At 40.6% G+C, this 27,538-nt stretch overlaps 1 protein-coding gene across 15 annotated transcripts in view; it reads right to left on the minus strand.

The window, feature by feature from the left end:
- Positions 1–27,538, minus strand: part of mical2a (microtubule associated monooxygenase, calponin and LIM domain containing 2a) — a 45,201-nt gene that overhangs the window by 8,831 nt on the left and 8,832 nt on the right. For 8 of the 15 annotated variants that reach the window (XR_005204925.1, XR_005204927.1, XR_005204929.1 and 5 more), the window contains 18 exons: positions 24,085–24,454; positions 18,228–18,435; positions 17,299–17,415; positions 15,552–15,653; positions 13,711–13,866; positions 13,462–13,562; positions 12,738–12,995; positions 11,734–11,849; positions 11,372–11,498; positions 11,198–11,288; positions 10,080–10,227; positions 8,295–8,494; positions 6,075–6,178; positions 5,754–5,825; positions 5,224–5,358; positions 4,714–4,842; positions 2,771–3,040; positions 378–485 (listed from right to left, as the gene is read on the minus strand). Coding sequence is in view for 12 of the 15 variants with exons in the window: in XM_037756633.1 (XP_037612561.1) it covers positions 378–485; positions 2,771–3,040; positions 4,714–4,842; positions 5,224–5,358; positions 5,754–5,825; positions 6,075–6,178; positions 8,295–8,494; positions 10,080–10,227; positions 11,198–11,288; positions 11,372–11,498; positions 11,734–11,849; positions 12,738–12,995; positions 13,462–13,562; positions 13,711–13,866; positions 15,552–15,653; positions 17,299–17,415; positions 18,228–18,435; positions 24,085–24,345 (2,703 nt within the window). In the remaining 3 variants the exon portion in view is untranslated. Of the gene's footprint in view, positions 1–377; positions 486–2,770; positions 3,041–4,713; positions 4,843–5,223; positions 5,359–5,753; positions 5,826–6,074; positions 6,179–8,294; positions 8,495–10,079; positions 10,228–11,197; positions 11,289–11,371; positions 11,499–11,733; positions 11,850–12,737; positions 12,996–13,461; positions 13,563–13,710; positions 13,867–15,551; positions 15,654–16,573; positions 16,941–17,296; positions 17,416–18,227; positions 18,436–24,084; positions 24,455–27,538 lie in introns of those variants that run through there. The other 7 variants (XM_037756607.1, XM_037756624.1, XM_037756615.1 and 4 more) reach the window with 7 other exon arrangements.

Consider the following 27,538-nt stretch of genomic DNA (forward strand, 5'->3'; position numbering starts at 1 on the left):
GACGACGCTATGAGAGCGGCGACAGTGAAACAGTCAAGTTACGGACCAGACAGCTAAACAATGAGCACAATGAAACTCACTATAAAGCTCCGTAAAGCCGAGACGAGCCAGTGTCATTATAAAAATATATTATAGCCGCTTTCAGTCACACCTTGATGAAAGAAAAGTAATTGAATTATGACAGAATTTCCTGCATCTCGGTTTATGTGTCAAAAAATCGATGATGTAGGAAATAAACAACAAGGGAGAAAATTGTCTGCATGTAACACTTCCCAAACATGTTTTCACATGCAAATAAACACACACACACCGTGAAGGGCAGGCAGTGCAAAACACCAGACCAGGGTGGGGTCACACACCGAGCTTAGGATAGTCACCTTGAGTCCAGCAGAGCTTTCTGCTGAGAACAACCCTCTAAGGTGAACAGCCTTGTCCTTTATACTCTTTGTGTGAAACTCTCTAGCCTGTTGTGTCTGAGCTTTTTTCTGCAGGATGACACGGAGCACAGCAACAAAAGAAAAGCCATCAATCTCGCCTCCTCAGTGCAGCGAGACACATTCTCCCACCAACAAACGGGGAGCTTTCTGTGTGTAGACATAATTAAGTAGACTAATAACCATTTAATAAGCACGACACGGTTAAATGATGAAAGGCCTTTCTGTTCTACGTTCCCAATAAGAAGCAGGATTTGACAGCTAAGTGTGTAGGCTATTGTTGGGAGGAGAACAATAACATTGCTGTGTGGAATGAAGGCTGCCTTATTACATTAATTTCACACCCCACTTGATGTGGTTGCTCGTACTGTACAGGAGCAGAAAGCTGAGACAGCCACACAGACCTGGCACAGAAATCAAAAGGCAAGAACGTCGGATCAGCCAAAAAAAAGTGAAATATTGACTCTTTAGGGCTTAAGTGAGTCAAAGCCAAATTTCAAAGCAAACTAATTAAAAGGATAATCATTAAATCCAAGATTAGCTTAAAGGAATGTCATGAGAAAAGTTTAATTATCTGCAAACTGATGATACAAAATAATGAAGACTGCAATTTAAAGGAATTACTTATCACTTCACTTAAGGAATTCACTTATTCACTTTGTCAGAGTTACGCTACATGTCCACCAGATGTGGCGCGGACGCTAGGGGACGCACTGCTCCACTCAACTGGCTGCTTCAAGCGGTGACGTACCCTATCGTGGGATGCACCTGATTGGTCGCTGGTTCTCTGCTCGCTGTTTCAAACAGGAAACGACATGGCGGCCTGCTCATACTGTAAACCTTCTGTTAATCCGTCCGATCCACTAAAATCTATTTCTGAAAACAGTTTAGGCGAGAAATAGGCAATGCCACTGCTGAATCTTGTTTAATCTTAGAACTATATCGCCTATATTGACAGCTTGGTCCAAATTTCGTGCTCATTTGCATAAAGTTGAGTTTTTCAACTTTATGCAAATACAGACACCTCCAACTCGTCGCAACACTCCCACCATGCACTGGGCGACTGCTTCTACTGCTACGGAATGGAAAGCGCCGAGATGCCCTCCATCGCCGGATCTGGTGGAAATGCGCCGTTAGAGTTAAAGGATCAATACTCTCATGTCTGTACGTTAGTGTGGAGCTAGAGCCAGAAGACGATTAGACTAGTTTAGCACAAAGACTGGAAGAATCAGGTCATGGCTCCAGCTCTGTACTTAACACACAGACATGAGAGTGGCATCAATCTTCTCATCTAACTCCAATAAAAAAAGTCAGTTCGTTCATGTTCAACTTGCAGGTGCATCTGTCAAGTAAACTGAAATGATTTAATATGTAAGAAGTCCCATAAATATACAGTAAATGAGGGATTTTCAAAGTCTGAGACTGTCGGCCTCCCATCAGACAAAGCTTGGAAAAAGGCGCCCCTTCAACCCCCTAAGTTTACCTGCTTTGTTTCGCTCAATTCCTGAAAGCCTATGTTATCGTGATTATTTTATTTGATCCCAAAGATTTAACAGTTGAGCCAAGATAGGCTAATATTGCTGTTTGACATAACTTCAGACTACACCAAATAACCATAAAAAAAGGTCTGTCCTTAGGCATTTATTAGTTTCTGACTCTGGGAAAGTGGAAAAATAATAAAATTCCTCTCTGAACTATCTCTTTAACCGACTCACACACATTTAGGCTATTCTATGTGATCTTCTTTCGATTACTAATGTAATATTTTTTCACTTCCATTCACTGAGCCTCCCCTCAAACAGTTTGGAGCCGGCCTGGAACCTCTGCGCTAAATGACTTGATACATTTTGAGGTAAATATTGAGGTAATTTGCTAGTAATTCCAAAGAAATTTCAAATAGGTAACTTGCTAATTATCACCTAATTACCATAACATTTGCGCACCTGTAAAATGAAGTGTTACCCAATTTTGCAGTGCTGATCTGAGCCAACACAGGCTTCAGGTTTTTAGCAAATCTGAATAATCAAAATAGCATATTTGCAGACGTAAGCCGATGCCTGCAGCCCGCTACTGGCCGACCTGCTCCACACAGACTCAGACTGGCCAATAATCCGCCTGTGTGCCCGTCAGGTCTGTAGGCCTGCTCTTGCCATTTTCGTCAGGCTGGATAATTAAGGGACTGATTTCACCATCTGACTACACATTACACTAGAGTCTAAATGTATAATCAGGGCACAATATATAATCAACATTCACTCAGGACATGCAACAATTAAAAGGATTTGTAAAGAGGACAGAGAAGAAGGTAAAGATAGAAAGGAGGAGATAGTGATCACCTCAGAGACGTGTTCATCCACCTCCCTGAGGCGCTGGAGGACTCTTGACATGAAATGGATTGCGGATTGGCAGGAGGAGGGAGAAGAAGAAGAAGCAGGGGGGTCTGCACTCTCAGGCTGAGGCTGGGCCTTCGTCTCAGCGTGCGTCTGATCAACATGTCTGAGCTTCACTACAGAAAATGGATGCTGGGACTCAGGCTGGAGCTGAGGTTTAGGTAGAGTCTTTGGAGGCACTAAGTGTTCTGCTGCTTTTCTGATACTGACTTCAAACTGAAAGGGGTGACACACAACAGTGCACATGTGAGCAGCGGTTTAGCTCCTCATCAAGCAACCCAACTGTGAAGCCTGAATTTATTTATAATCTTTTCATTCACTAGATCATTTAAAGAGCCACACAGGTGGTCTTGTTTCAGCCCATTAACTACGAATCACATGTACTTTACAATGCTGCCAAATATTTTCAGACTTTCAAGTTTTTTTGAGGTGCTAGTCGTGGCAGCACAGCAAGAAAATCAACTCACATAGGTAATCCATTACGGTGAATATTCTGTCTGCTTTATGTTTTGCCAGAGTTATGTAATCATCATGTGATAATGCAGGTGCAAGAAGGCTGTTTTTAAAGCTTTCTTCTTGGGGAAGTGAAGAAGTGAGGGGGCAGTCTGACATCTGAGAGTCAAGAGCTAAAATGAAATGAGAGAAACTGTTTCTCTTTTTCGATTCACATTACGTTTGTTTTTACACTTACAGTAGTTCTGCTTTTTGTTTGTCTTGTGGGTATGATTTTCCAAAAGCTAATTAGCTCATGAATGCAATGCTTTGACTGCAAAGCTCTTGTTAAGATTAATGGGCAAAAATTATATATAAGTATATACAGCATTAGTTTCTAATTAACAGACATAATTCACTAAAGGAAAAAAATTCCCCTGTGGGATATAAGATGTGAGCCTGGTAATTAAAGTTATACTGGCTAAGTGACTCTAAAAACCATAAAAACAATTGAGTCACACTTGCATTGACAAATTGCATTTGCATATTTTTCACAGATTTTAATTCATAAAGAATTAAATCACTATTGTTTGAATATGTTAGCATCAATAAAGCCAATTTACTTTCATGTCAGCTTTGTCAAAATTGAATGTGAATTATTTTGAGTTTAAAAAATAAAACTAAAGTTATGACAAAAACTGGAGGAAGTTAGAAATAAAAATAGTAATGTAAGACTTGTAGCATAGTTTGCATGCAGGATAGGGTGCTGCAGGAATGAGTCCTAAAACCTGGAAATGAGTTTGCATTTTAGCACTTCTGGTTCCCTCATCTCAAGTCAATGGGTTTTTTTGTTTTGTTAGATGCCTGAAATAAGGTCTGTGGTTAACACAAGAGATTTTAATGTTTTGTTCTACGAAATAAAATACATCAATTAATACCCCACTTGTGAATTTTGAGGATTTTATGTGTCTTAAAAAAAGGCAGTTACTAAAAAGTGGCTAAATGAGACTACAAAACGCCATGACCATTGATTTTCTGGTGCCTGCATATCATTGCAATAACACATGAATCACATTCAATCAGTTGCTGGTGTGAAATGAGGGTCTATAATCAGTCAGGACTAAAGAATGTAAAACCACCAGTATGGTCATTTATATATCCAAAAAAAAGATGGAAAACATCTATTTTAGGTAAATTATATCATTTGAGCTTTACACATGGGTGGTGTATGTGTATATGCTGTATATAGTATGTGCTTGTAAATGTCTGCGTGTGTATGTGTGGCTGTACATGTGTGTGTTTGATTGACTGTTCTCATGTACCATACATAGTAGGGCAGAATTAGCATACAAATAGCCTCCTACTTTATGTGAAGCGTTACAGACCATCACTAGTCTTAAAGATCGTTCCAATGCCTTAGGCTACTGTTTGTTTGAACACAGTTTGTGTGTCTTAACCGCCGTCTGGCGGCTCCAGACTACCTGCGTCTCAGGAGGAGGTTTAGGTGGGACCGGAGGCCTGAGTTTAATGTGCAGACTCTCATCCAGGTCAAGAGTTTGCAGCAGAGAGGACCTCTCGCAGTCTGACTGAGATTTTGCAGAAAGGTTAGGAAGACGGTTAATAAAAAGGCACAGACATAGAAAAGGCTGAAAGGAGTAAATGCTGGAAACAACAGACAAGAGAAGACTTTGTTTGTAGCATTAGCAAAAGGAAAGTTTTGTCCAATTAAAACCGCAGACCACAGTCAGAGCTCTAGCTCACGACAAAGGAAATTTAAAACATATTCATGAAGAAGGCAAATAGCCATTTTAACTATATACAGGCAGATGTACAAAGTGTTTGTCTGTAGATCAATAGATACATACATACAGTATATTACAGGACGACAATGAAAACCGTAGTCCTACTACAATAATATAAAATAAAACCCATGGGAGTACATTGAAAACACTGTTGTGTATTTTTACCTGTGTTTTCCGGGCGGTGTAGTTGGGTGTGCTTTCAAACTTGGCCACCAACTGAGAAGCCATTGAGCGCACTTTGTTTTCCTTGGGCTCTCTGTCCTCTCGCACTGCGGAGCCATTACTGGACAGATTGGTAGCCTAATGAGAGACGGAAAACAGACAAGATCCCATTATATCAACAGGCTTTTTTAAAATAGTAGTTGAGTTTGAAATTGCAAGGAGTTGGAGGGCTGCCCCCTCTTAGTCAATTAGTAAACTAATCGGTTGTTTTGGTCTTCGTCGACTAAGATTTCTTTAGTCGATTAGTAATTTTTTTTTGCTGAATGACTGAATGACTATTTCCATGAAACTTATGAGCACATTTCTGATAAAGACAGGATTTAAAGTGGTGCTTTTATGTAATTCTTTGTGGAGAAACTACAGATCTGTCTATTAAATTAATGAATCGAATAGTCGTCAAAATCGTAGGAGTGTTAGTCAACTAAGAATTTCTCTGGTCGAGGACAGCCCTTGTAGGTAGCTTAACAACAAACCTCCTCCAGATAACTGCAGAATTTCCGCCTTCTTTTGTAAATGGGATCTGAACCGTCTGACTTCTTTTCATCCTGAAAAACACAAGGAAATAAGACTGAATATCCAACAGTCAAAAGGAGGGGAGTTTCAAGCCAAAAATATCTAGAGAAAATCTCACAAGGTTATTGAATGTATTGCCCTTTAAAACTCGTTTAAAAATGACATGCTGTATGTGTATAAGATGAATCCCACATGAAATGGAAACAAAGATATTGGAAGTCAGAGAGAGTCAACTTGTTGTATTTAGCACATCAGATTGAAACATTTCAGTGGGGAGTTACCTTTGGGACCCGTTTCCTGGGCAGTGCAAGATTAAGCACATTATTATTACTTCTGACTTCCTTAGATGGATAATCTTCATTGTTTTCATCCACTCCTCTGGAACCTGCAGTATAACACATGGCTGCATTACAGTTTTCATAGTTTCCACAGTGCACAGCCATAAATGTCAGATAATATCAATGATTAATGATCATATAGATTAGGAAAGTTCTATGAGTGGTCTGGAAAAAAAAAGAGAGCCATTGTATTGTGTAGAGAAATGTTCTACTGAAAAAATAAAGCCTTATTGAATCACTCAGCTGGATGTCAGAGGAAGGTAAATGGTTGGCTGACGTTGAATAAAACAACTAGGTATACTGTAGGTACGCATTAAATATCCCTCAGTAGAGACAGGCCGCTGTCTTCACGTTGTCAAGACTCTCAGACTACAGCCGTCCACAGCTCTGGTACAAATACACATTCCTCTCATGCCACTACACTTGACTAATAGCACGGCACAATACACACATTTTTACGAGAAACCAAATGAAATTTAATACATTCTCTCTCACAGTCATTTCTGTATTTTTGTGGTTGTTTGTTCGTATTTTAATCATAAAACAGAGTGAAGAAGATGAAGACCAGAAACAAAGAAGAGGACAAAAACAGTTTTATTAACAACAGGCTTCAGTGTGTATAACTGCAGAGTAGATTACAATAGAGCAGAGTAGAGAAAATTAAAGTCCAGTCAAATAAAGTAGAATCAAGTCAATTAGAGTCAAATGGAATGGAGTAGAGTAGTGTAAAGTAGAGCAGAGTAGAGTTGCATAAAATAGATCACAGTACAGTGGAATAGAGTAAAGTAGCGTAATGTAGAGTAGAGCAAAGTAGAGTAGCATAGAGTAGCGTACAGTGGAGTAGAGTAGAGTAGCGTAAAATACAGCAGAGTAGAGTAGCGTAAAGTAGAGTATGCATAGAGTAGAGTAGCGTAAAGTAGCATAAAGTAGAGTACAGTGGAGTAGAGTTGAGTAACGTAAAGTAAAGCAGAGTAGAGTTGCAAAGAGTGGAGTACAGTACAGTGGAGTAGAGTAGAGTAGCGTAAAGTAGAGTACAATAAAGTAAAGTAGCATAAAGTAGATACAGTAATTTGGAGAAGAGTAGAATAGCATAAAGTAGAGCAGAGTAGACTTGCATAAAGTAGAGTAGAGTAGCGTTAAGTAAAGTAGAGTAGAGTAAAGTAGCTAAAGTAGAGTAGAGTACAGTGGAGGAGTGTAGAGTAGAGTAAAGTAGAGCAGAGTAGAGTACAGTGGAGTAGAGTACAGTGGAGTAGAGTAACGTAAAGTATAGAAACATAAAGTAGAGTAGAGTAAAGTAGCATAAAGTAGAGTAGAGTACAGTGGAGTAGTGTAGAGTAGTGTAGAGTAGCGTAAAGTAGAGCAGAGTAGAGTGCAGTGGAGTAGAGTAGAGTAAAGTAGAGCAGAGTTACGTAAAGTAGAGAAACATAAAGTAGAGTAGAGTACGGTAGAGCCGAGTAGCGTAGAGTAGCGTAAAGTAGAGTACAGTAGAGCAGAGTAGAGTACAGTAGAGTATAAAAGAGTAGAATAGAGTAGAGTATAGTAGAGTAGGGTAGAGTATAATAGAGCAGAGTACAGTAGAGTACAGTAGAGCAGAGTAGAGTACAGTAGAGTAGAATAGAGTAGAATAGAGTAGGGTAGAGTATAATAGAGCAGAGTAGAGCAGAGTACAGTACAGTACAGTAGAGTATAATAGAGTAGAGTACAGTACAGTAGAGCAGAGTAGAGTATAATAGAGTAGAGTAGAATAGAATAGAGTATAATAGAGTAGAGTAGAGTAGAGTACAGTATAATAGAGTAGAGTATAATAGAGTAGAGCAGAGTAGAGTATAATAGAGTAGAGTAGAGTAGAGTAGAGTAGAGTAGAGTATAATAGAGTAGAGTATAATAGAGTAGAGTATAATAGAGTAGAGCAGAGTAGAGTATAATAGAGTAGAGTAGAGTATAATAGAGTAGAGTATAATAGAGTAGAGTACAGTACAGTAGAGCAGAGTAGAGTATAATAGAGTAGAATAGAATAGAGTATAATAGAGTAGAGTAGAGTATAATAGAGTAGAGCAGAGTAGAGTATAATAGAGTAGAGTAGAGTAGAGTAGAGTATAATAGAGTAGAGTATAATAGAGTAGAGTAGAGCAGAGTAGAGTATAATAGAGCAGAGTAGAGTACCTGAGGCAGGTAGAGGTGTGCCACGTAACAGCTCGTAGAACTTGGACAGGTAGGTGATCATCCTGGTCTTATCCAGCTGCTGATCGTCACTCAGCTCCTTCACAGATGTGAAGGATTTGATCCCAAATTCACGCTCACTGATGTCAAAAGCCAGCTGGAGGTTTGCGGAGTGGTCTTCCTCGTTTAACGAGTCAAACTCTCTGATGGAAACAGACAGTAATTGTGGCTTGAGTAAGAGGAAAGTCATAAAAAAAGATTCAGAGTACGTATGTAATGGCAAAACAGCTGGGAAAACTATATAGTTACTGTGTCAGCCTATAGTAGGGTTTCAGTTTTCAGTGTGAGACCATTTACTCCTGTCTGTTTCCCACTGATCACTCTTCAATGCATCACAATGAGGTGTATTTGATTAGATTTTCTTTGAACATATTTCTTATTGTTTCTAAAAGGCAGACTTTCCAGTATCATAACCATTTAAGATGCCCTGAATAATGAGACAGGAATGTGACAGTAAGGAGTGTAACTGAGATTCTTAAAGGGATTATATCCTGACTTTCGTTTCATGTAGGTGTGAGATGACTGATTGTAAGATAATACGCACACTGATATGAAAACAGTTACCGTAAGCACAATGGAATGACTTCACACAGAAACTTAACTCCCTGCAGAAGAACTCATATTTCAGGAGAAAATGACAGCAAATTACTTCTAATGGGAGAAAAAAATGCACTGACGTCTTCACCTTCACTGACGGTGTGCAGACACCATCAAAAATAATGTAAAGAAGGGGTCAGTAACCTAGCAACAGCACACACAAACTTTGGTGTTATTCTGTTCAGAGGCTCGCCCTTTACGCCTTTCTTTCTTTTCTACGAACCTGCTCAACTCTCTGCAGTCTGCTCTGCTGACAGGCATGCATATGGAGGAGGGAAGGGGGAAAAATGCCAGTGGTTCCTGGAAACTTACAGGACCACATGAAATTGTAGTGGCATGTGGCGAGGTATGAAGGCAATAATTAAAGAGTGAGAGGATATAATTAGATTTGTAAATGCACTAATCTACAGTTGCGTTGGCTAATTCCATGCCATGAAAGGCAGACTAGCCCTAAAAAGTGGAAACTAAGGTACAGTCTGTTTTTTTAAGGAGGACTTTGTCCTATAAGTGGGTACTAAAGCACACAAAGTCCCGCATGAGTTGTTTTTCTCCACAGCTCCAGATCAACAGACAGAAAGGACCATTATATTTAGGCCTGTCCTCGACCAAAGAAATTCCTAGTCGACTAACACTCGTACGATTTTGTCGACTAATCGATTAGTTGATTTAATCAACAGATCTGTAGTTTCTCCACAAAGAATCACACAAAAGCACCACTTAAAATCTTGTGTTTACCAGAGATGTGCTCATGAGTTTCTTGGAAATAAGTCATTCAGCGTGAAAAAAAATCATAAAAAATTACGAATCGACTCAAGAAATCGTAGTCGACTGAGACCAAAACAACAATTAGTCGACTAATCGACTAAGAGGGGTCAGCCCTAGATTATTTAGACTTAAATACTACTCAATAATAATACTTTTTGGACTTGAATTACAATATGCTGAAAGGTTATTATGGAATTTTTGCCCAATGATGTAAAAAATATACTGCCTACTGAAGCTTTAACACACCCATAAGAAATGAACTTGCTCACACCGCGTTGTTACAAAATAAGATGATGTCAACGATGCTGGTTTTAAATGGAAAGGTGCAGCGCTGCGGGCTAGTAGTGATATCATCTGATTACGTACATCAGCTGGGGTTTGAACCTGTGGATGAGGGCGCAGAGGGCCATGCCACTTTTCCAAGAAGACGTCAAGTCTGTAATCATCACATTCCTGTAGCCCTCGGTCTGTTTCTGGCACCAGGTAAGAAGCCTTGCCGGTCTGATCTCTGACTCTACAACAGAAACGTGGTTAAGTTAGATTTTTCAATAAAACACTGCAATTCCTCAAATAAATTCTTCTAACATTCCTGTGTTAGAAAATCTCTCACTTAGAGCCTCAGGAAGTTGAAGAGGATATGATGTCACAAGCAGGGACCGACACAAGGCGTGCCAGTAAATAAGGTCATGACAGAAATGGTTCTGAGGTATGTGCACTTATTTATCATTTTTTTGTCTGGACATGTACGTCCTCGCTGCCTTTGATGAGAGACTCAAGTTACTTCAGTTGAACAGCTCAGCTCAGCATGTAGAGCTTCTGTCTTTACGGTTAGTTCTCAGTACAAAAATGATCCTATTCTGAGCTATGCAGCACTATAATTAAATAATGTTACAAATGAAGACGAAAGTTTAAGCTTCGACCGTTGCCATGGTAATTAACCTCCAAATCAGTATTCGAATGATTTTGTTTTTTTGTTTTTTTAGTATGTGAAAATAATGTGTAGATCCAAAAAATAGCCCATGAAATAAGGACTAATCTGGTCATATTCAAGATTAATTATTATTAGTTATTCTCAGACGGATATCACTGTTTTTTATGTGTAGAGGTGCGTGTGTGTACATTAGTGAGGCAGCGGCACTGCACCGAAGCTTCAAATACCTTTGAATATTTGTCACTGAAGCTTTGAAGCCCAAAAAATGGTATTCGGGACGGCCCTACATTTATCAGGATACATGCATACCGTTTGCGTTTCAAAATATTTTTTTCAGTATAAACACAGGGTGATTTTTAACAGGGACACTTGTAGAGCGAGCTAACTGTGTTTGTTCTTTCTACAACCCGGCGGCTCTTTCTTCATAGCTTTGTGTTGTTCATATGAGGATACTTTCAAAGTAACAGCAGAGTGGACACTGTTAATTACCAGTCAGATTACTACTATAAATAATACAACACAACAGGAATCTGTCAGTTCTAGTTAGACTCACCTCGTCTGCAGAGATTGACGGGCCGGCGTATGGTAGCAGAACGCTCCAGAGAGCAGGAATTCAGCTCTCCGCTGACGTACAAGTGACGCACCTGAAACAGGGAGTGAAGGCAGAATGATTACAATCAAGACACTCAAGAAGTTGTGTATATTTGTTACACAAACTCCCTCTAACCTGGTGAGGCCTGACACAAGAGGAGTTAAGGTTGGGGTATCGCGTCCCAGGGTCTGAGGTGTACTGGTCAAAGTTTTTGGCAATGTTTTCAGTTGTTGTCTGTGGAAGTAGCCTGTAAATGCTCTCCCTACAGAAACACAAAGAAACATAGAGCAAGATACATGGTGTTATTTCTATCACAGGCAGTGGCTGTGATTATTCAGACTGCGTCTAAACACACAATACTTAGCGGTACTGAATGACGCAAATATGCAAACATACACTTACATATACACTGTATATGTCTCAAAAATAAGGTGTGTGTGGGTCTGTGTGGGTCTGTGTGTGTGTGTGTGTGTGTGTGTGTGTGTGTGTGTGTGTACCTCTCTGCCAACACCTCCAGAGCTGTCCGACCCTCAGCCCAGCTCTTTACCATCCAGGCTGTGTCAAGGGCAGCCAAGAAGCCTCTGGCGCAACCCGTCCCCATGGGCCAGAAGGGCTGCACAGGAACACATAACAAATATATGAATATAATTGTGTGTCAGTTTACGTAAGGAGACAAAACAACATCAACATTTTGAAAAAGACTGGTTTTTTTGTGCTCTTTTAGCCATGTTTTGCTTTGAAAGGTCACAGATCAAAACGCTGACTATCAGACTTTGAACATTTATTTAATTAATAATGACTGTGCAACTGTGAAGATCAGTCCAACCTCAGGAAAAGCGCCAGGCATTGAAGCAAATTTCTGTAGTAGCCAAACGGTGGCACTTCACATGATGCCATTGGGCCCAAAAAGACTTTTTCCCATAGACTTACATAAGGAAAGAGATGTCTGTAACTCAGGTAAATCAACTCCCCAGTACGAACACTTGAATAGCCCTAATTTAAATCATTAGGTCCTAAAAGTTGTAAAATGCACTAATAGCCAAATCCAGAGTTATTTCCCTTCCCCTGTTCATGTGAATGAGACCCAGACCGAGCTGTTGTGAGACGGGGTTAAAGGAAACGCTACTCCGCCTGCTCTATAGACCCGTGGATGCAGAAGTCAAACTTTTATTTCCTCAGGCGCCACTGAGCAACTTTCATAGGAATGAACGGGGCATCGCCTCCAACGCTACATCCATGAGATCAGCTTGCACACGTCCGTACAGCTATCTTTAACATCTTTCTAAATGTAGTGATTGTCTCTGTGTGCTTGAGGACCACCACAATTATCCCCGTGCTCAACTGTGTGACTACTGGCAACATCTTCATCAAGGATGAGTTTGTATACAAGAGACAAAGGACCCCTGTCTCCCCTCTCAGACTCTACATCCATACAGCATCTACAGCAAAACAGGACTGCCAGATTGTGTAACAGCTTCTTTTCCCAGGAGGCCTTCCTTACCTCTAGCAGACTGTCGCCAACCAGTGCTACCAGCAACTGGTGTCCATATCTCTCCCTGACCAGAGCAGCGTTCTCAGAGGCGTACATATTTGTGAAGTCAAACATTGCTACATCTGGCTGCCCGCAGTGGTTCATGGCAAAATCCAGCGTGGGAAGTTGGTAGTTGGTGCCAAAGTCAGCAGCTTCTCGGGCGTAGCACAGAAGAGCTTCCTGGTTGACATTTTCACTGCACAGCAGCATTTCGGTGTCTATGTAATCCTGTTGAACAGAGGCAAGACAGTCAAGGGGAGTTCACACTGAGTAAGTCTGAGTTTAGCAGTTCTAAAAGACAGAGATTATTTTCTTTATGATCTGTCCCCTTAGAGGGCTTGGTATGGCTGCACACAGAAGTGAAATCATTTTTATTATATTGTGCATTTAGATATACAAAAGGACTTTTATGAGTACAGATTGTGGACATGATATACTGAAATGTATACAACTAACCTGGTTCTAGACCTCTGAAGTGCTGCCTACATCTCCAACAATTTTGAACATTTAAATAGAATAATTAAATGAAATAAAATAGCAATTAATTCTGATTATCAGGCTATTATTGGCTGCCATGCTATTTATCTCCCTACCTTAACGTTTATTATTATAAAATGAACTAAAATACGCTGAAAATAATAATAAGACAGTGAAAAAAGGACACAATGGATCCCTGAACGCATGTTCTGCTTACATTAATGACGACTCCCTTGTCCAGCAGGCTCTGTTTCTTGGCAGTCATGACAAAGTAATGCGTGTTGTCCCTGTAGTACACGATGTTCTCCAGATCGATACCTGCAACAAATGATATGGTTTGAGAATACAAATTTTAAAGCACCAATGTGGCAAATTTGATACGACACACTCAAACCCATCAATGTCTAATTCCTCCCCATGCCAGCTAACACCACAGTGAGTCGGTTTGACTGAGCTCCTCTCTCACCCGCTTCCTCTTTGAGGTCAAGAAAGAACTTCTGGTTGAAGATGAACGCCACGCCGCTGATCTCCTCTACTTTGGCCTCTGCAGTAGTGTTCCTGTTGACGAAGTTGGCTGTGATGGCGATCGCCAGCTTCCCCCTGAACTCCTTCCTTTTGAAACCTGAGAGAGAAAAAGACAAAGTCAGATAACGAGTTTAAAAAAAGAAGGGATGTTGATCTTCCCAAGCCAACCAGTACTATCGGCTCGTCTGTTAAAACCAAAGGAAATCTAGCCTTAAACTATAATTACAAGGCAGTTATTTTAGGATAAGAGGCAGCTTACCAAGGTGAGCCTTTATATAGCCGAGGGAACAAAAGACCACGGATTGTAAAAAGCACCAGGAATTAAATGCTATCATCGAAGTTAAATGCCTTTTGCTTGATTAACCTTCAGAATTGCAAGTGTAGCAGTAAAGGGCCACTTGTAAAGCACCCATATCATTAAACACTCTTTCATTTTATTAAGAATTTACTTTGGTTTAAGAGTAAGTAAAACTTTTATTTTATTCATTTATTCAAGGAATATGATTCAATGGATGCTTTGCAATACTGAACAAGAAAATAGTCCTTTTGACATCTGTCTATTTCAGATATTTTGAAAGACAAAACCAGGGACACATGGAACAAAATTCAAGGGTTCTTTCAATGTTAACTTTATATGTCCCGCACAAAAAATCAAAACACTCAAGCAGACATCAAGTAGACACTAAGGTTCAACGTTTTACTGGCAGATTTTCAAATTACCTTTTCAAACCAGCAAAAATGTCACTAATTCATAAGCTGTGAGTGCAGTAAGGAAAAGAAAATGTGCTATATGAGACAATGAAAGTACTTTTTTGGGGGTCAGAAGAAAAACGTCTGAACTTGTGTTACAACTCGTCCATACTGTCAGTGTTAAAATCACAGGGGAGCTTTTCCCCTCTCGGTCTCTTCACTGCAACGCAGATCTGATTGTATTTAGCTCTGATTGTGTTACCGTAGCTAGGCCACAAAAGCAGGCTGACTGCAGGGGAAAATCATTCCCCCCAGGCTTCATCATAATTGAAGAATGAGCTAAATGTTTTGTCCTGAACCAAAAATGCCCTTTTTAGGAATAAGCATCTGATGCGAATTGGTTGTTAGATGACAGCATTTTTAGGAGCAGTACCGAAACAGTGAGACGGGGAGATTGAGAGAGTCCAGCGTGATTACATCAGCTGCTGCACCGAGCCCAAGCTCTGCTCTATTTATGTACAGTGCTTCATGTATAACCTCTCCCACTGGGAGAGATCACTGGCTTCATGCAAGTTTACAAAAGGTGAGTTTCATTTATAGCTTAACAACAGAAAATAATGCAGTAGAGATTATTCAAAGTGAGAGAAACGGTATCCAGTAAACAGAAGGTGTGCTGGGTTTTATCAACTCTAAAACGTGATTTCTTGTTCCACGTGATGCTTCAGAGATTTTCACAATAATACAAACACATGAACATGGACAACCTTTTTAATTACAAATATATTCACATATACTATATGACAGAAGTAATTGAAATGAAACATTTGCATTTTGTGAGTTTCTTAACTGACATTCAACAGCACCAGGAAGTATTAAATAAACTCCATGTTTCAAGAAACATGTCAATTTGAGAGCGACAGTAGGCTCCAACCCTGTGCTTTGGATGTTGCTGGTGGGAAAATGTATATTTGGCTCACAGGTTGTCATTTCCTTGATCAAGTTGCACAGGTAACATTATATCTATGTGAACTAAGTGAAGTACATCCTTGAGGCATCTATACTGTTCGCCCCTTTTGTTTGCCGTCTTCTCACCTTCCAGAGTGTTCCTGCGTCCGTCAGCCCCGACCACGACGTCAAACTCAAAGTTAGCCACGGGGTGATCAGCGGGTCGGATTGCAGCCCTCCACCCAACCCCTGAGAGACGGAAAACAAAGACAGAGGAAGATTAAGACACAAAATATAAATCCTAGAAATATTCCCTTTGTGCTGTACTCCACAGAACAATCAGCACATACAGTAGAATATCAACTTATAAAGACTGGTATTTTTACTCAAACACACTTCAACAGCATCTCAGTCATCATTGGATCATTCTGCCACCTGCTATGCTTGAACAGTACAGTGAAAAATAGAATGGCACACTTTAACACTGTTGCCATTTTGTTGCTATGATGCCAGTAAAATCAAATAACGTATATTGCTAAGAAGTCAAAGTCAATTGTTCGTTCCATTGCAACGTATACTCTTTGGTAAAATGCATGAATTGTCATAGATTTTCATGTCATGTTCAAGTCCACTGCATCTGACCTGCAAACTTGACTTAATAACAAAACATTGTTTCAGATTTAATATTAGCCATTTGAAGTACACAGCATTGATGTTGCAGGAGTGTGAGACCAGCACGGTAACAGCTTGGCAGTTTGTTGTGTTATATCACCATGTGGAAAATGCATTCCATGATGTCAAGGGCACAGCTAAGTCCGTCACAGCAGAACAGGAGGGATAAGTTTGTGTCTAAATTTAGGCAAGGCTCTCGTTGTTATCGGTGTGTAGATATTGCAGCTGAGGAGACGACACCTGACAACAGCGTGTTAGATATTTTCTTCCTGAGAGTCTATAGTCCAATGTGAAGTGCTGGATGTCAGAGATGAGTAAAAGATATTACCGCTACATTTTGTTTTAAACAAAGGGAACAATGTTTATTCACTGGTATTAATGTGATAGGTGGGCGCCGTATATAGCAGGCATACATTTGAGGTCTAACAAGGAAAGTTAGGCAATACACTTGACCTCCGCTAACCTCATCTAAATGTGATGAAAAACGACATCAGTGCCAATGTTTGTCTCCTGTTTATTGGTGGCTGTCAAGGAAATTAAATACTGCAGGATGAGAAGTCCCTCGCTGCCTGACCAGCCTTGAGGCAGAGCGCCAAACCACAGAGTAGGAGAGTAAATACGAACACAGTAAGGTACGCAGTATCTAACAAACACAGATGCAGCCTGATGTCTTTACACACTATTAAACTCCTCAACCTCATCCTACTTCACGGCCCAGTTGTTGTTTCCAGCTGTTTAAATTTCCTCATCTTCCCAAAGCTTGCAGATCATAAAACAGCTGCCAGAGGGGGGACATAAAAGCACTGTTAGGTCTTGATCAGACAGAGCACGTTTGCTACGTCTTTTTATTTTATATGTTGCTAAGCAACCACCAAATGAGTGCTAACGTTACCTTGTTACAAACCATGAACTGTACGTGACCCAAATAGTTAATAGTACAGTTTAAATTAATGTAAACAACTTACCCAAAATCTCATGTACCGCACTAATTTGCTGTTTTCTGTTCAGATCATGGCAACTACTGTTGGTAAAGTTATAAAGCTCCGGGTATCCAAAAGTCATCCCAATAAGAAAAAACGCAAATTATGATGATTTTTTTTTCCTAAATCGAGGCGAAACGCTTCAGTCTCATTGAAAACAATTACAAAAAGCCGGCCCAGGCTGCTAAAACGCACTGACTGATCAGAGCTTTAATCTATTGTTTGGACGTGTGGATGGATACCTTCATTTTCCTGATCCTCTGGAGGCTCCAACAGCTTGACAAACTCCACATTGATGTGAAACTCCACTGCAACAATCAGGGCGACCTTCAGTAGGACCAGCTGCAGCTTCTGAATGCCTGTTAGACACAGACACACACATTAGTATTTGCATACAGGTGTAAAACACTCCTGTTGTTATGTTGGAAAGAACTCGACTTACCACCTCGCGGTTATATGCCTCTGCAAGCTAGTCAAGTTGCAGTTTACATCCATGTCTGTCTGAAATGTCATCACTTAATCATTTTATCCTGTTAGACATTTGTGTGACATTGTCATAAATAGCACATGAATTCTTGAGTTATGGCTAAAAACGTGTTTTGTGAGGTCACAGTGACCTTTGACCACTAAAATCGAATCAGTTCATCCTTGAGTCCAAGCGGACGTTTGCGCCAAATTTGAAGAAATTTGCGCAAGGCGTTACCCGAGATATCACGACAATAGGACGGACATAAGGTCACAATGACCTTGACCTTTGAACACCAAAATCCAACCAGTTCACCCTTGAGTGCAAGTGGACGTTTTTGATCAATTTGAAGAAATTCCCACTAGGCGTTCCTGAGATATTGCGTTCACAAGAAGAGATGATACGGACAACAACCCGAAAACATAATGCCTTCGGCCACGGCTATTGCCAGCACTGAGCATGAATAAAAAGATTCAATGCTCAAGTGATATTCAAACAAATGACAGAGTAATTATATCATATTTAATAATATAATATGTAATTTTTCCAGGAGTACAGTATACATAATGTTCTTTCTTCATCCATTTCCCTCTCTTGGAAATGGTTTTGGAATCAATCAATCAGCTCCATTTGTGGTCCACTGGATGTTACCATAAAAAGCAAAAACCGGCAGCCTGTTTTGTTTCAGTGAAGTCAGATACTCACTGATGTGGTCTATGGCCCCGGCGCAGAATTTGCCGTAAAACTTTTTGGCCCCGAGGCCCCGCAGGTCATGAATGGTGTAGGGCCAGAGGTGCAGCACGTTGTTCCTCGAGAAGGAGTCTCTCTTCTCGATCACCACCACTTTGGCGCCCATCAAAGCCAGCTCAATGGCCGTCCGCAGGCCACAGGGGCCTCCTCCGATGATCAGGCACTAAATAAGAGAGGATGACAAATTGACCTCATTACTTGCACCAGGCACAGAGACATGAGCTGCATCATGAAGACATCTATAATCACAGACGGCTGAGACTTTTCCTGCGGATGAAAAATGGTTTAGGTCCTACTTGTTTATTAACATACCAGCGAGCATTATAGCATCTACATAGATCATGACAGGAAGCGGCACTTTACTGCACCACTGGGGCATTTAGAGGCTGAGTGTCTCACTCGAGGACACTTCAGCAGGATAGACACTGACTCTGAGGATCATTGCAGTGTCAAGATGACTTCTCCAGACCACCGTGTGTGTGTGTTAGTAAAACATTTAGAGAGTACAACACGGGCCTGAAGCAGTGCATTTATCAGCAAATTATCGAGAGGAATGTTTTTATGAACATCAACCAAAACCATTACTACAGCTTTTACATATCAAAGGCGTTATTCGTGCTTTGGCCTCGCCAAAAAATGCATGAAGTCAGTTCATTGAGGTTACAGCGTCTGTCTGAGAATGTGTGGCTCAAACATGACATCATCCTCTTGAATGATAGATGAAAGAAGTGACGCCAGTGTGCTGGCAAACTGTATCGTCTTTCCTTCCAAACATGTCAAGAGGCATTATATAGGAGGAGATGTGTGTGTCTTTATTCTTCTGACATTTAATCCAGAACCAAGCCACTTCTGAAGGTTTCCCCCGCTGTGCCCAACAAGGTGGACAGTCTCCTGTCTTGATAGCTTCACCAAATTAGCACTGAAAATAGCTTTTCTTTCACCTCGCCAGGAAAGACTTTCATCCAACAGCACAAAGAGCTACCACTCTCTAAATCCCACCCGCATGCGGACTGGGGTTTGCAACATATTTGAACAGCAGGACTCACTTCCTGCCATCCTGTGTCCATCAACAGGATAAAGAGAGGATGCTGCGATGAGGGTGCCACCCGTCCGTATCAGTTTTGTGAGACAATCAGACTGGGTGCTGTTTACAGAGCACCCAGTGCCAACTGACCAAATTACCGAATCGTACCCTAAAAGGCTCTCAAAAACAACATGACCGGGGCTTTAGTCACTCCGTGTTCTCCCTCTGTGGGTGTGTGGTTAAACCTTTGGGTGGCTTGACAGGGGATGTGGGTGATGAGGAACACGGTGTGTCATCATGTGTTGCCGGAGGCTATCAGGATGAGGTATTCTCAAGTGTGAAGCACACACAGGTGGTGGCAGTGCTGCCTGGACAAGCCTGCCTGACGGCCTCGTTTTTTTTTCTCTCAACAAAGAGTGAGTAGGTGTATTATTTACACAGCCAGAGACAGAGAAGGAAGGAAATGTAATTTATGTGCACACAGTACTAACTCAGTTTATTCAGAAGTACGTTCACAATGTGCACATTTTTTATCTAAACTCATGTAACCGTTTTCATCCGTCTATCAGCCGGAACAGGCTGTTTGTTTTAGCCCGTTTCCATTCGCTGATCTATTTTTCCAGATATGAGGCTTTTCCTGACGGACTGCTCCACATCTGTTGAGTCAGCACACACACGCTTCCTTTCAGCTTCCCACTTGTGACCTCGCTCTCATCCCAGCTCCACCTCGCCCTGGTCACATTTGTCCCACGCCTTATTAATGAACCCTATCTGTCAGTCAGATTATCCCTGTTTGCCTTTTCATCTCAGCAGACAGTGTGGCTAATACAAGGAGCTCTTTTGCTATCACAACATCTTGATCTAAATGTCAAGACACTATCTGCAACTAACCATTATTTTGTTTGTCAATTAATCTGACGATTATTTTGTCCCCAGAGCCCAAGGTGACGTCTTCATTCTGCTTGTTTTGTTCAACCAACAGTCAAAAACCCAGAAATATTTAGTTTACTATCATATTTAACAAAGAAAGGCAGCAAATATTCACATTTGAGAGGCATTTTTTCCTTGAAATATTATGTAAATGATAGGGATGTCAAAGTTAACATGATAATAACGCGTTAACAAAATTTATTTTAACGCCACTAATTTCTTTAACGCATTTACGCAATCAATCTTTCGGAGGTTGTAGCGGGCTCGGTTTTTAAACGTAAGGAGCTCATTGGTACCAACCATGTCATACTAGCTTGTCGAGAAGGAGGTTAAATAACGCTCCAAACTTACGATAAATTTTGACAAGGAAAAACTGGCATGGCCATTTTCAAAGGGGTCCCTTGACCTCTGACCTCGAGATATGTGAATGAAAATGGGTTCTATGGGTTCTATGGGTACCCACTTTACAGACATGCCCACTTTATGATAATCACTTGCAGTTTGGGGCAAGTCATAGTCAAGTCAGCACACTGACACACTGACAGCTGTTGTTGCCTGTTGGGCTGCAGTTTGCCATGTTGTGATTTGAGAATATTTTTTATGCTAAATGCAGTACCTGTGAGGGTTTCTGGACAATATCTGTCATTGTTTTGTGTCATTAATTGATTTCCAATAATAAATATATACATACATACATTTGCATAAAGCAGCATATTTGCCCACCCCCATGTTGATAAAAGTATTAAATACTTGACAAATCTTCTTTTAAGGTACATTTTGAACACATAAATAATTAATGATTAATTTGCGATTAATCGTGATTAATCATGGACAATCATGCGATTAATTGCGATTAAATATTTTAATTGATTGACAGCCCTACTAAATGATAAATCAATTCAGTTCTACAGAGCACACAAACAATATCATACCAAACCTAAAACACAAATAAACTGTATGACTGCAAAGGCTGCTTGACAAAGCACGACAATATCTGACATCTGTCGTCTGTGTACAGCAAACTGAATCTGGGGCTTAACATGGATCCGATGGAGGTCAAAGTTGTCTTTTCTTGAAATGAAGTCCTAATTTGAACTGAGACTATACATCTTGAATGCACTTTTTCTATTGAATCAAGATGTGTTACAATCTCACTGTGTCAAATGAAGTATGCTGAGAGTGATTCACAACATCACATCATAGATTATAAAAAAAATCAATTTGCAATTTCTTTGTGCACAGTGAAACTTTATGAGGAAGAAACACACTGTGGTTACGCGTCGTATCAGTGTCACAGCACCGCCAGCGCGGCCATAAAACACGGATGACATCACATCCTTTAAAGATTGCAGCTACAGCGGGAATATGAGCATGAGGCGCCGAGTGATATCACATCTGTCGCTGTTAAAGAGCTGAGTTGCCATAAAACCGCGAGTCGTCACCTTGTGATTCTCCCAGGGAGACAAGAAATTAGCTATCAAGTAAAAGCAGATTGCCAGTCCTGCGAGTGATTAAAACAGGCTTCATGCTTGTGCTGCACATGTGTGGAAATTAATAAGCAACTTATTAAATGTTCTGGCTTTTAGAAGAAAAACGTAATCTCATAAATTCACAATAAGTTAGTGTTGCAGTAATGCACACAATCCACTGTTTGTACATCTGGTTTACTACTTTGGTACCACTAAAGCAGTAGTACAGTACCACTTTATATTTTACAACACAACACTGTGGATTATCAGAATTACACCATCTGACCTAACACTTTTGGCTCAGGCGTTTAAGAGAGTCACACTTCGTTCGCACGTTCACCTTCTTTCTTCTTACCTATTTTGGTGTAAAACTGAGCTCACAGTGAAGCATTTAAAACACACTTTTGTAACAATCTGGGCCTGGCTCCAACCTTTTAAGAAGAGCCTATAAAGAGCAGAGCGCACACTCACAACAACTGGGGCCAAATAATCATAGCTGCTGAGTGATGCTGTCTGTTTCTCGGCGCAATAAAACACTCTTTCAAGCTGGAGGCAGCTGATGGCTGAAAGGTAATCACACTCCTCCAGGTTTTCCTACTGTCCCTCATCACCTTTACTGCCAAGTGCCCCACCACCACCACCAACACCACTCACCCTGACATAATGTCCAAATTGCAGCTATCTCTTCATAATTCAACTCAAGAGTAGCGCTTCAATAGCTCTCTTCTTACATGTGTTCAAGGAATTAGTCTTATGTCTGTAATTTGCTCTCTGAACGTGATTGGCTATTTATGTTATTTGGCTGCAGTGCACAGCTTTCACAGTGTTTTTCTTTCTTTTTTCTGTGTCTTTATGAAATTCGGTGCAATGTTTCATTTGATTATGTGAACATCTGTTGCTTGTTGTGTTTGATGTACAGTGTATATGTTTCTTAACTGTGATTTATAGCATTTTTACTGTTTGTACGGCTAAGTACACGTACAAGAAGTGATGGTTCAGTGATGCATTCGTCTATGATATAATGTTACATGATGTTTTTATTTCATTCTGTACAGCTTTATCACGCAGCACCTGTCTGAGAGGGACAGAATGAGTGCAAAGCAAGGTATATCTCTTTCATTTCCTGTCCTGTGTGCTGGGAGCTGTTGCAGTGAAAGAGTGAGTGTTACTGTGGTTGATGGTTTGTGTCTCAGCAGGTAGAGGTTAAAAGTGCTACAGCACTCTGTAGTGTACTTTAACAGACAGAGTTACGATTGTTTAAAACTAAAATGAGCCACCTGAGGTGAGGTCACTAAAGCACTTCCTAAATCATGAAACATCAACTTAAATGATGTATGAGCAAAACCGTATGATATGTTTAGACCATTTTAGGATACACATACAGTAGGGGTGGGGGAAAAAATCTATATAGCATAGTATCGCAATATTTTGCGTGGCAATATTGTATCGATACACGCACATCTTAACAATCTGACTGCCCACCAGCAGGCGCTAGACTCCTTAGGAATCGATTGGTACCAACCATGTCATGTTAGCTTGACTGGAAGAACGCTAAATAACGCTCCAAAGTTACACTAACTTTTGATGAGGAAAAACTGGCATGGCCATTTTCAAAGGGGTCCCTTGACCTCTGACCTCAAGATATGTGAATGAAAACTCTGAGATGAACAGAGTGAAAGCTGTGTCTTATTAGATAAAACAGATGTTGACAAACTAAATCATTCGCAGATGAAAAAAGGTAATAAATCTCAATATATATTATCGCAATACTCAGCATATCGCAAAATGTATAAAATAAAAATAAGATTGTATCGTGACTTAAAGCTGCAGTGGGTAAAAAAAAGTTATATCCACATACCCAGGATTTCAGGCTTGAAAGGACCATACAAGTTTTAGCTGGACAAAACTTGGACAGATATACTTGAGATAGATAACTCAACTCCAAAGTCTGGGATAGTGGAGGATCCTTGAATGCACCACGAAGGAGACTTTTTAAAATAGCTCTGTGACCACACAAAAATAACTACGCTTTGACAAAAAAGTGCACATTTAGTCCATGTGAATTGAAATAAATCACTTATCTAACACCATGTTGAAAATGCTTTCATATACCTAACTGAAAATAAATCAATACCTGCCTGGATAGCAGGAAATAAATCTAAAAATGTATGATGTACTTTGCAAAATGGCCAGCACAATAGTAACGAAAATACATAATTTAAATGTATGTATTGGGCAAAACATGCAACATCTATTATAAGATACTTACATTTACATATATCTTGCTCTCTATCCTTTGTAAATCCATCATATATTCATATCTAGCCCATGACTGGTAAATATGTTCGTGGTGTGAAGTACAGCTGTACAAAGATATCATTAAACTAACCTTGGTGCCGACACAGGCCTGGCCTTTCTTGTACTCCTTATGCAACATCCTCTTGTCCAGCTTACTCCATAGTGCCTTGGCCTTCCAGGAGGTGACCTTCGCCTTCAGGCTGCTGTAGAAGGTGTCATTGTCTGCAGGGTCAAGGTCGTGCCTCCTACAGAGGACGTTGAAGGCCTGAAGGGCTCCCTTGCAGCTCGAGGCCTGGACGAAGTCATCAAAGAGCTTCCCCACATTATCCCTCTCCTCCTCTGTCTCACCCATCTTCCTCCGCTGCAGTAGTCGGTATGGTGTGCGGAGGCTCCTGCTTACTTCAGCAGTCTCTGCCAGATGTGGCTACACCCTCAGCTTGGCCCGCACCGTCATGCCCAGTCTGTGGAGGCAAGACACACAAGAGTCTGATGTCATCTCATGGCGGAAAAGTCTCTCACAGTCGGCTTTAGGAAACTGATGTTTTTCCATATTCTATTATTAGCCTGATCAAATGGACATGTTTCATAACATTATTTCATTTAAATGGTTTATAGATTATAACGTTAAAGTAATTTAAGTCACGCTGACAACACACAGCTGGATTTTCTCCATGACTCAAGCTTACATTACCGAATTATCAAGAGGACGCTCAGTACGAGTCGCTATCTAAGTCAACATGAAGTCAGCTTACACCCACATTGACGAGATAACATTTCCAGTAGAGACAAGGCTGTGAGATAAATACTGGGGAGAAAATCACGCCAGAAAGTAAAATGAGCCAGCCTGTCGTCGTCGTCAGACAGCTGTCGAGCATTTTCACTACTTTATAGAGGCCTGTGAGCCTATAAAAAGGAGTTGTTTGTGGTTCTTGATACTATACTACTTAATGGTTCAACAGAGAACCAAACTTTTCAACAGCTTCAGGGTTCAGTGATAGCTTTACACAGAACAAAACTGGTGAAGCTTCAACATGAGGTATCTAATAATCAAAACTATACTGTATTGTTTGGGACTTTGCTGAAACTGTAGCATTTGTTTGGATGAGCTTCAGCTGTATATTTTTGTAGTAGAGTCTTGATTTGTAGGCAATGAAGGCTAGAATGTAACGGCTCCAGGGAATCAATAATTTGATACAAATAACATTTCTACTGTATATACTGTCTTCCTCATGGGTCAAAGTGGTTTCCTTATTATTGCAACCTGCAAGGAATGTAAAGCTTTCATTCCTGGAGTGCAGCGCTGACCACGGATGAGTAGACCGGAAAAGTATTTGTCTTGTGGTATTTTTCATTCCAGCTGAAAGCCAGACAAAGTTTTCAGCAGTGAAAAGAGAGGTCTTTGAAATCAACTGTAATGCAAACACAGACTGATTAGGCGTGCATGCTTAATAGTCCACCTTCTCATGAGGTATTTGCATTCAGTATGCTTACATATGAGCCTGCGTGTTACTAAAACACACGCTCGTGTCAAATTAGAGCTGAACTGACTGACAATGTAGTTTTCTCTTCTTTCTTCCAATCAACCATCAAGCATTTTGAAAACCACGCCAGAAAAAATCGGTGCCAGAACATCAAAGCAAAATGTGGAAATTTTCTGCATTAAGCGTGTTTGTGCTCACTTGGGTGGAGACCACAGCTTCTGTGAGTTTTGGGAGAAGTCTGCCTTTGATATTTTAATGTCCCATGAAGCGGGATGGGCAGGGTTAGAGGAGAAGTCAGGTTAGCTGTGCAGCCTCCCCAAAAGTAATCCACTATTATTGTCACTCCCTGCCCCAGGGCCTCAGGTGGTAGTGTGACTGTGCCATGAAACCGGTCATAGAGAGCTTTAGCCAGGGACAATACACCAACGCGATTCAAAAGTCAGTCACTATGACCATTAAAGCTGCAGTGGGTAGAAATGGAGCAAATATGATTAAAAAAGTTATTTTTATAAAACCGTCACTATATCCTGACAGTAGTGCATGAGACAGGTCATCTGAAAAAAAACATATGCCTTTGTGTCCTCCGGTGCTCCTGATGGCATCTGCAAGATTTCACAGACCGGAGGAAAACAACCAATCAGAGCCGAGCTGGAGCCTGCCGTCTCTGAGCAGCTGTCAATCACTCGCAAACTCTGATGAAACGGTCAAACTAGGTAGCGCTGATCAAATATGAATCGATATTCTGTTACTGTAATGCCTATTTCTCACCTCAAATATTTTCAGAAACATCTTGTAGTGTACTGTTTAGCTGTGAAATGAGAAAGTTTGCGACCCGGCAGCCATGTTGAGATCAGTTGAGGAAATACCAAGCACCGCCCACCAGCCGGAGGTAACTTTCTCATTTTACAGCTAAACAGTACACATTACAGTAACAGAATATTGACTCATATTTGATCAACGCTGCCTAGTTTGATTTACAGCTGGAAACTGATAGTTTTCAGCTGCCTCTATTAAATGAACAGCCAATAGGAACGCTCTCTCTCTGAAATGACCTGTGATTGGCTAAAGTCTCTCGTCACTAGATTTTTTAAAGTCTGAAAACAGAGCCATGAGGAGGTGCAGAAGTCTAGTTATCTCTCAGAACACTTGAATTACAATATACTGAAAGGTTATTATGGAATTTTTGCCCAATGATGCCAAAAACTTTGTGCCTACTGCGGGTTTAAGTCTTGGGTCACGACATGTTTGCTTATGATTTGAATGTGGTGAGATTTTGAATATTGCTCCTACAGCAACAGCGTTGTTTGCCCCCCAGGCTAAAATTAGCATATTCATTTGCACAACATCCTGCTTGGTTGTGTGTTTGCATCCTGTTTCCAGAGAAAGGAACATCAACCAGCACGTAGAAATATTATACACCAAAGTGACCCTCAGTCTGCTTTATACACCTTTGTAGCTTCAAAAAGCCCCAGTCATGTCCTGTCCAGTGGGTAGATACTGTAGACCCCGAGGCCCTTTCACCGCAGACATTCAGCCTCAAACTCAGAGAGCTGACATTCCTTTGCCACGTGCATAAAAGAATCCTGAACTGCTCCATCAGCATGAGTCCAACACTCTGCTTGCCCTCTCACTGGCTCCACCAGCCACATAGTCACACGACCACCTCCAGAGTTTTTTGGGGGAATTTACTCTTTGATTGTCAATGAGTGACGAGCGATGACTGAGACAGGCGTGATATACGATGCAGGTGCTTTAATCTTCCATGCATGGCAGCGGGCTGTGATGGGAAAATTGCTGTGTATTCTAGCATGTGGTATGTGGAGTGTTTTGGGCCCTACGTAATATCTTCTGTAAGTCCTCTGTGGATGAGTTAAAATAAGTTTGTTTGAGGTTTAAATTACTGCCAAAAAAGGATAAAATGTATTGTGCAAAAGCAAACTTACATTTTCATAACTACTGTTTGTGGCTGTCTTTATAGCTAATAATAATTTTATGTTGACACTGTTATTTTATTCTAAACTTTGGCCACCGTTCAATCTCTCGAGCCTTTGGTGGAACGTTCAA

Source organism: Sebastes umbrosus, chromosome 2 (assembly GCF_015220745.1).
Source record: "Sebastes umbrosus isolate fSebUmb1 chromosome 2, fSebUmb1.pri, whole genome shotgun sequence".
NCBI lineage: Eukaryota > Metazoa > Chordata > Actinopteri > Perciformes > Sebastidae > Sebastes > Sebastes umbrosus.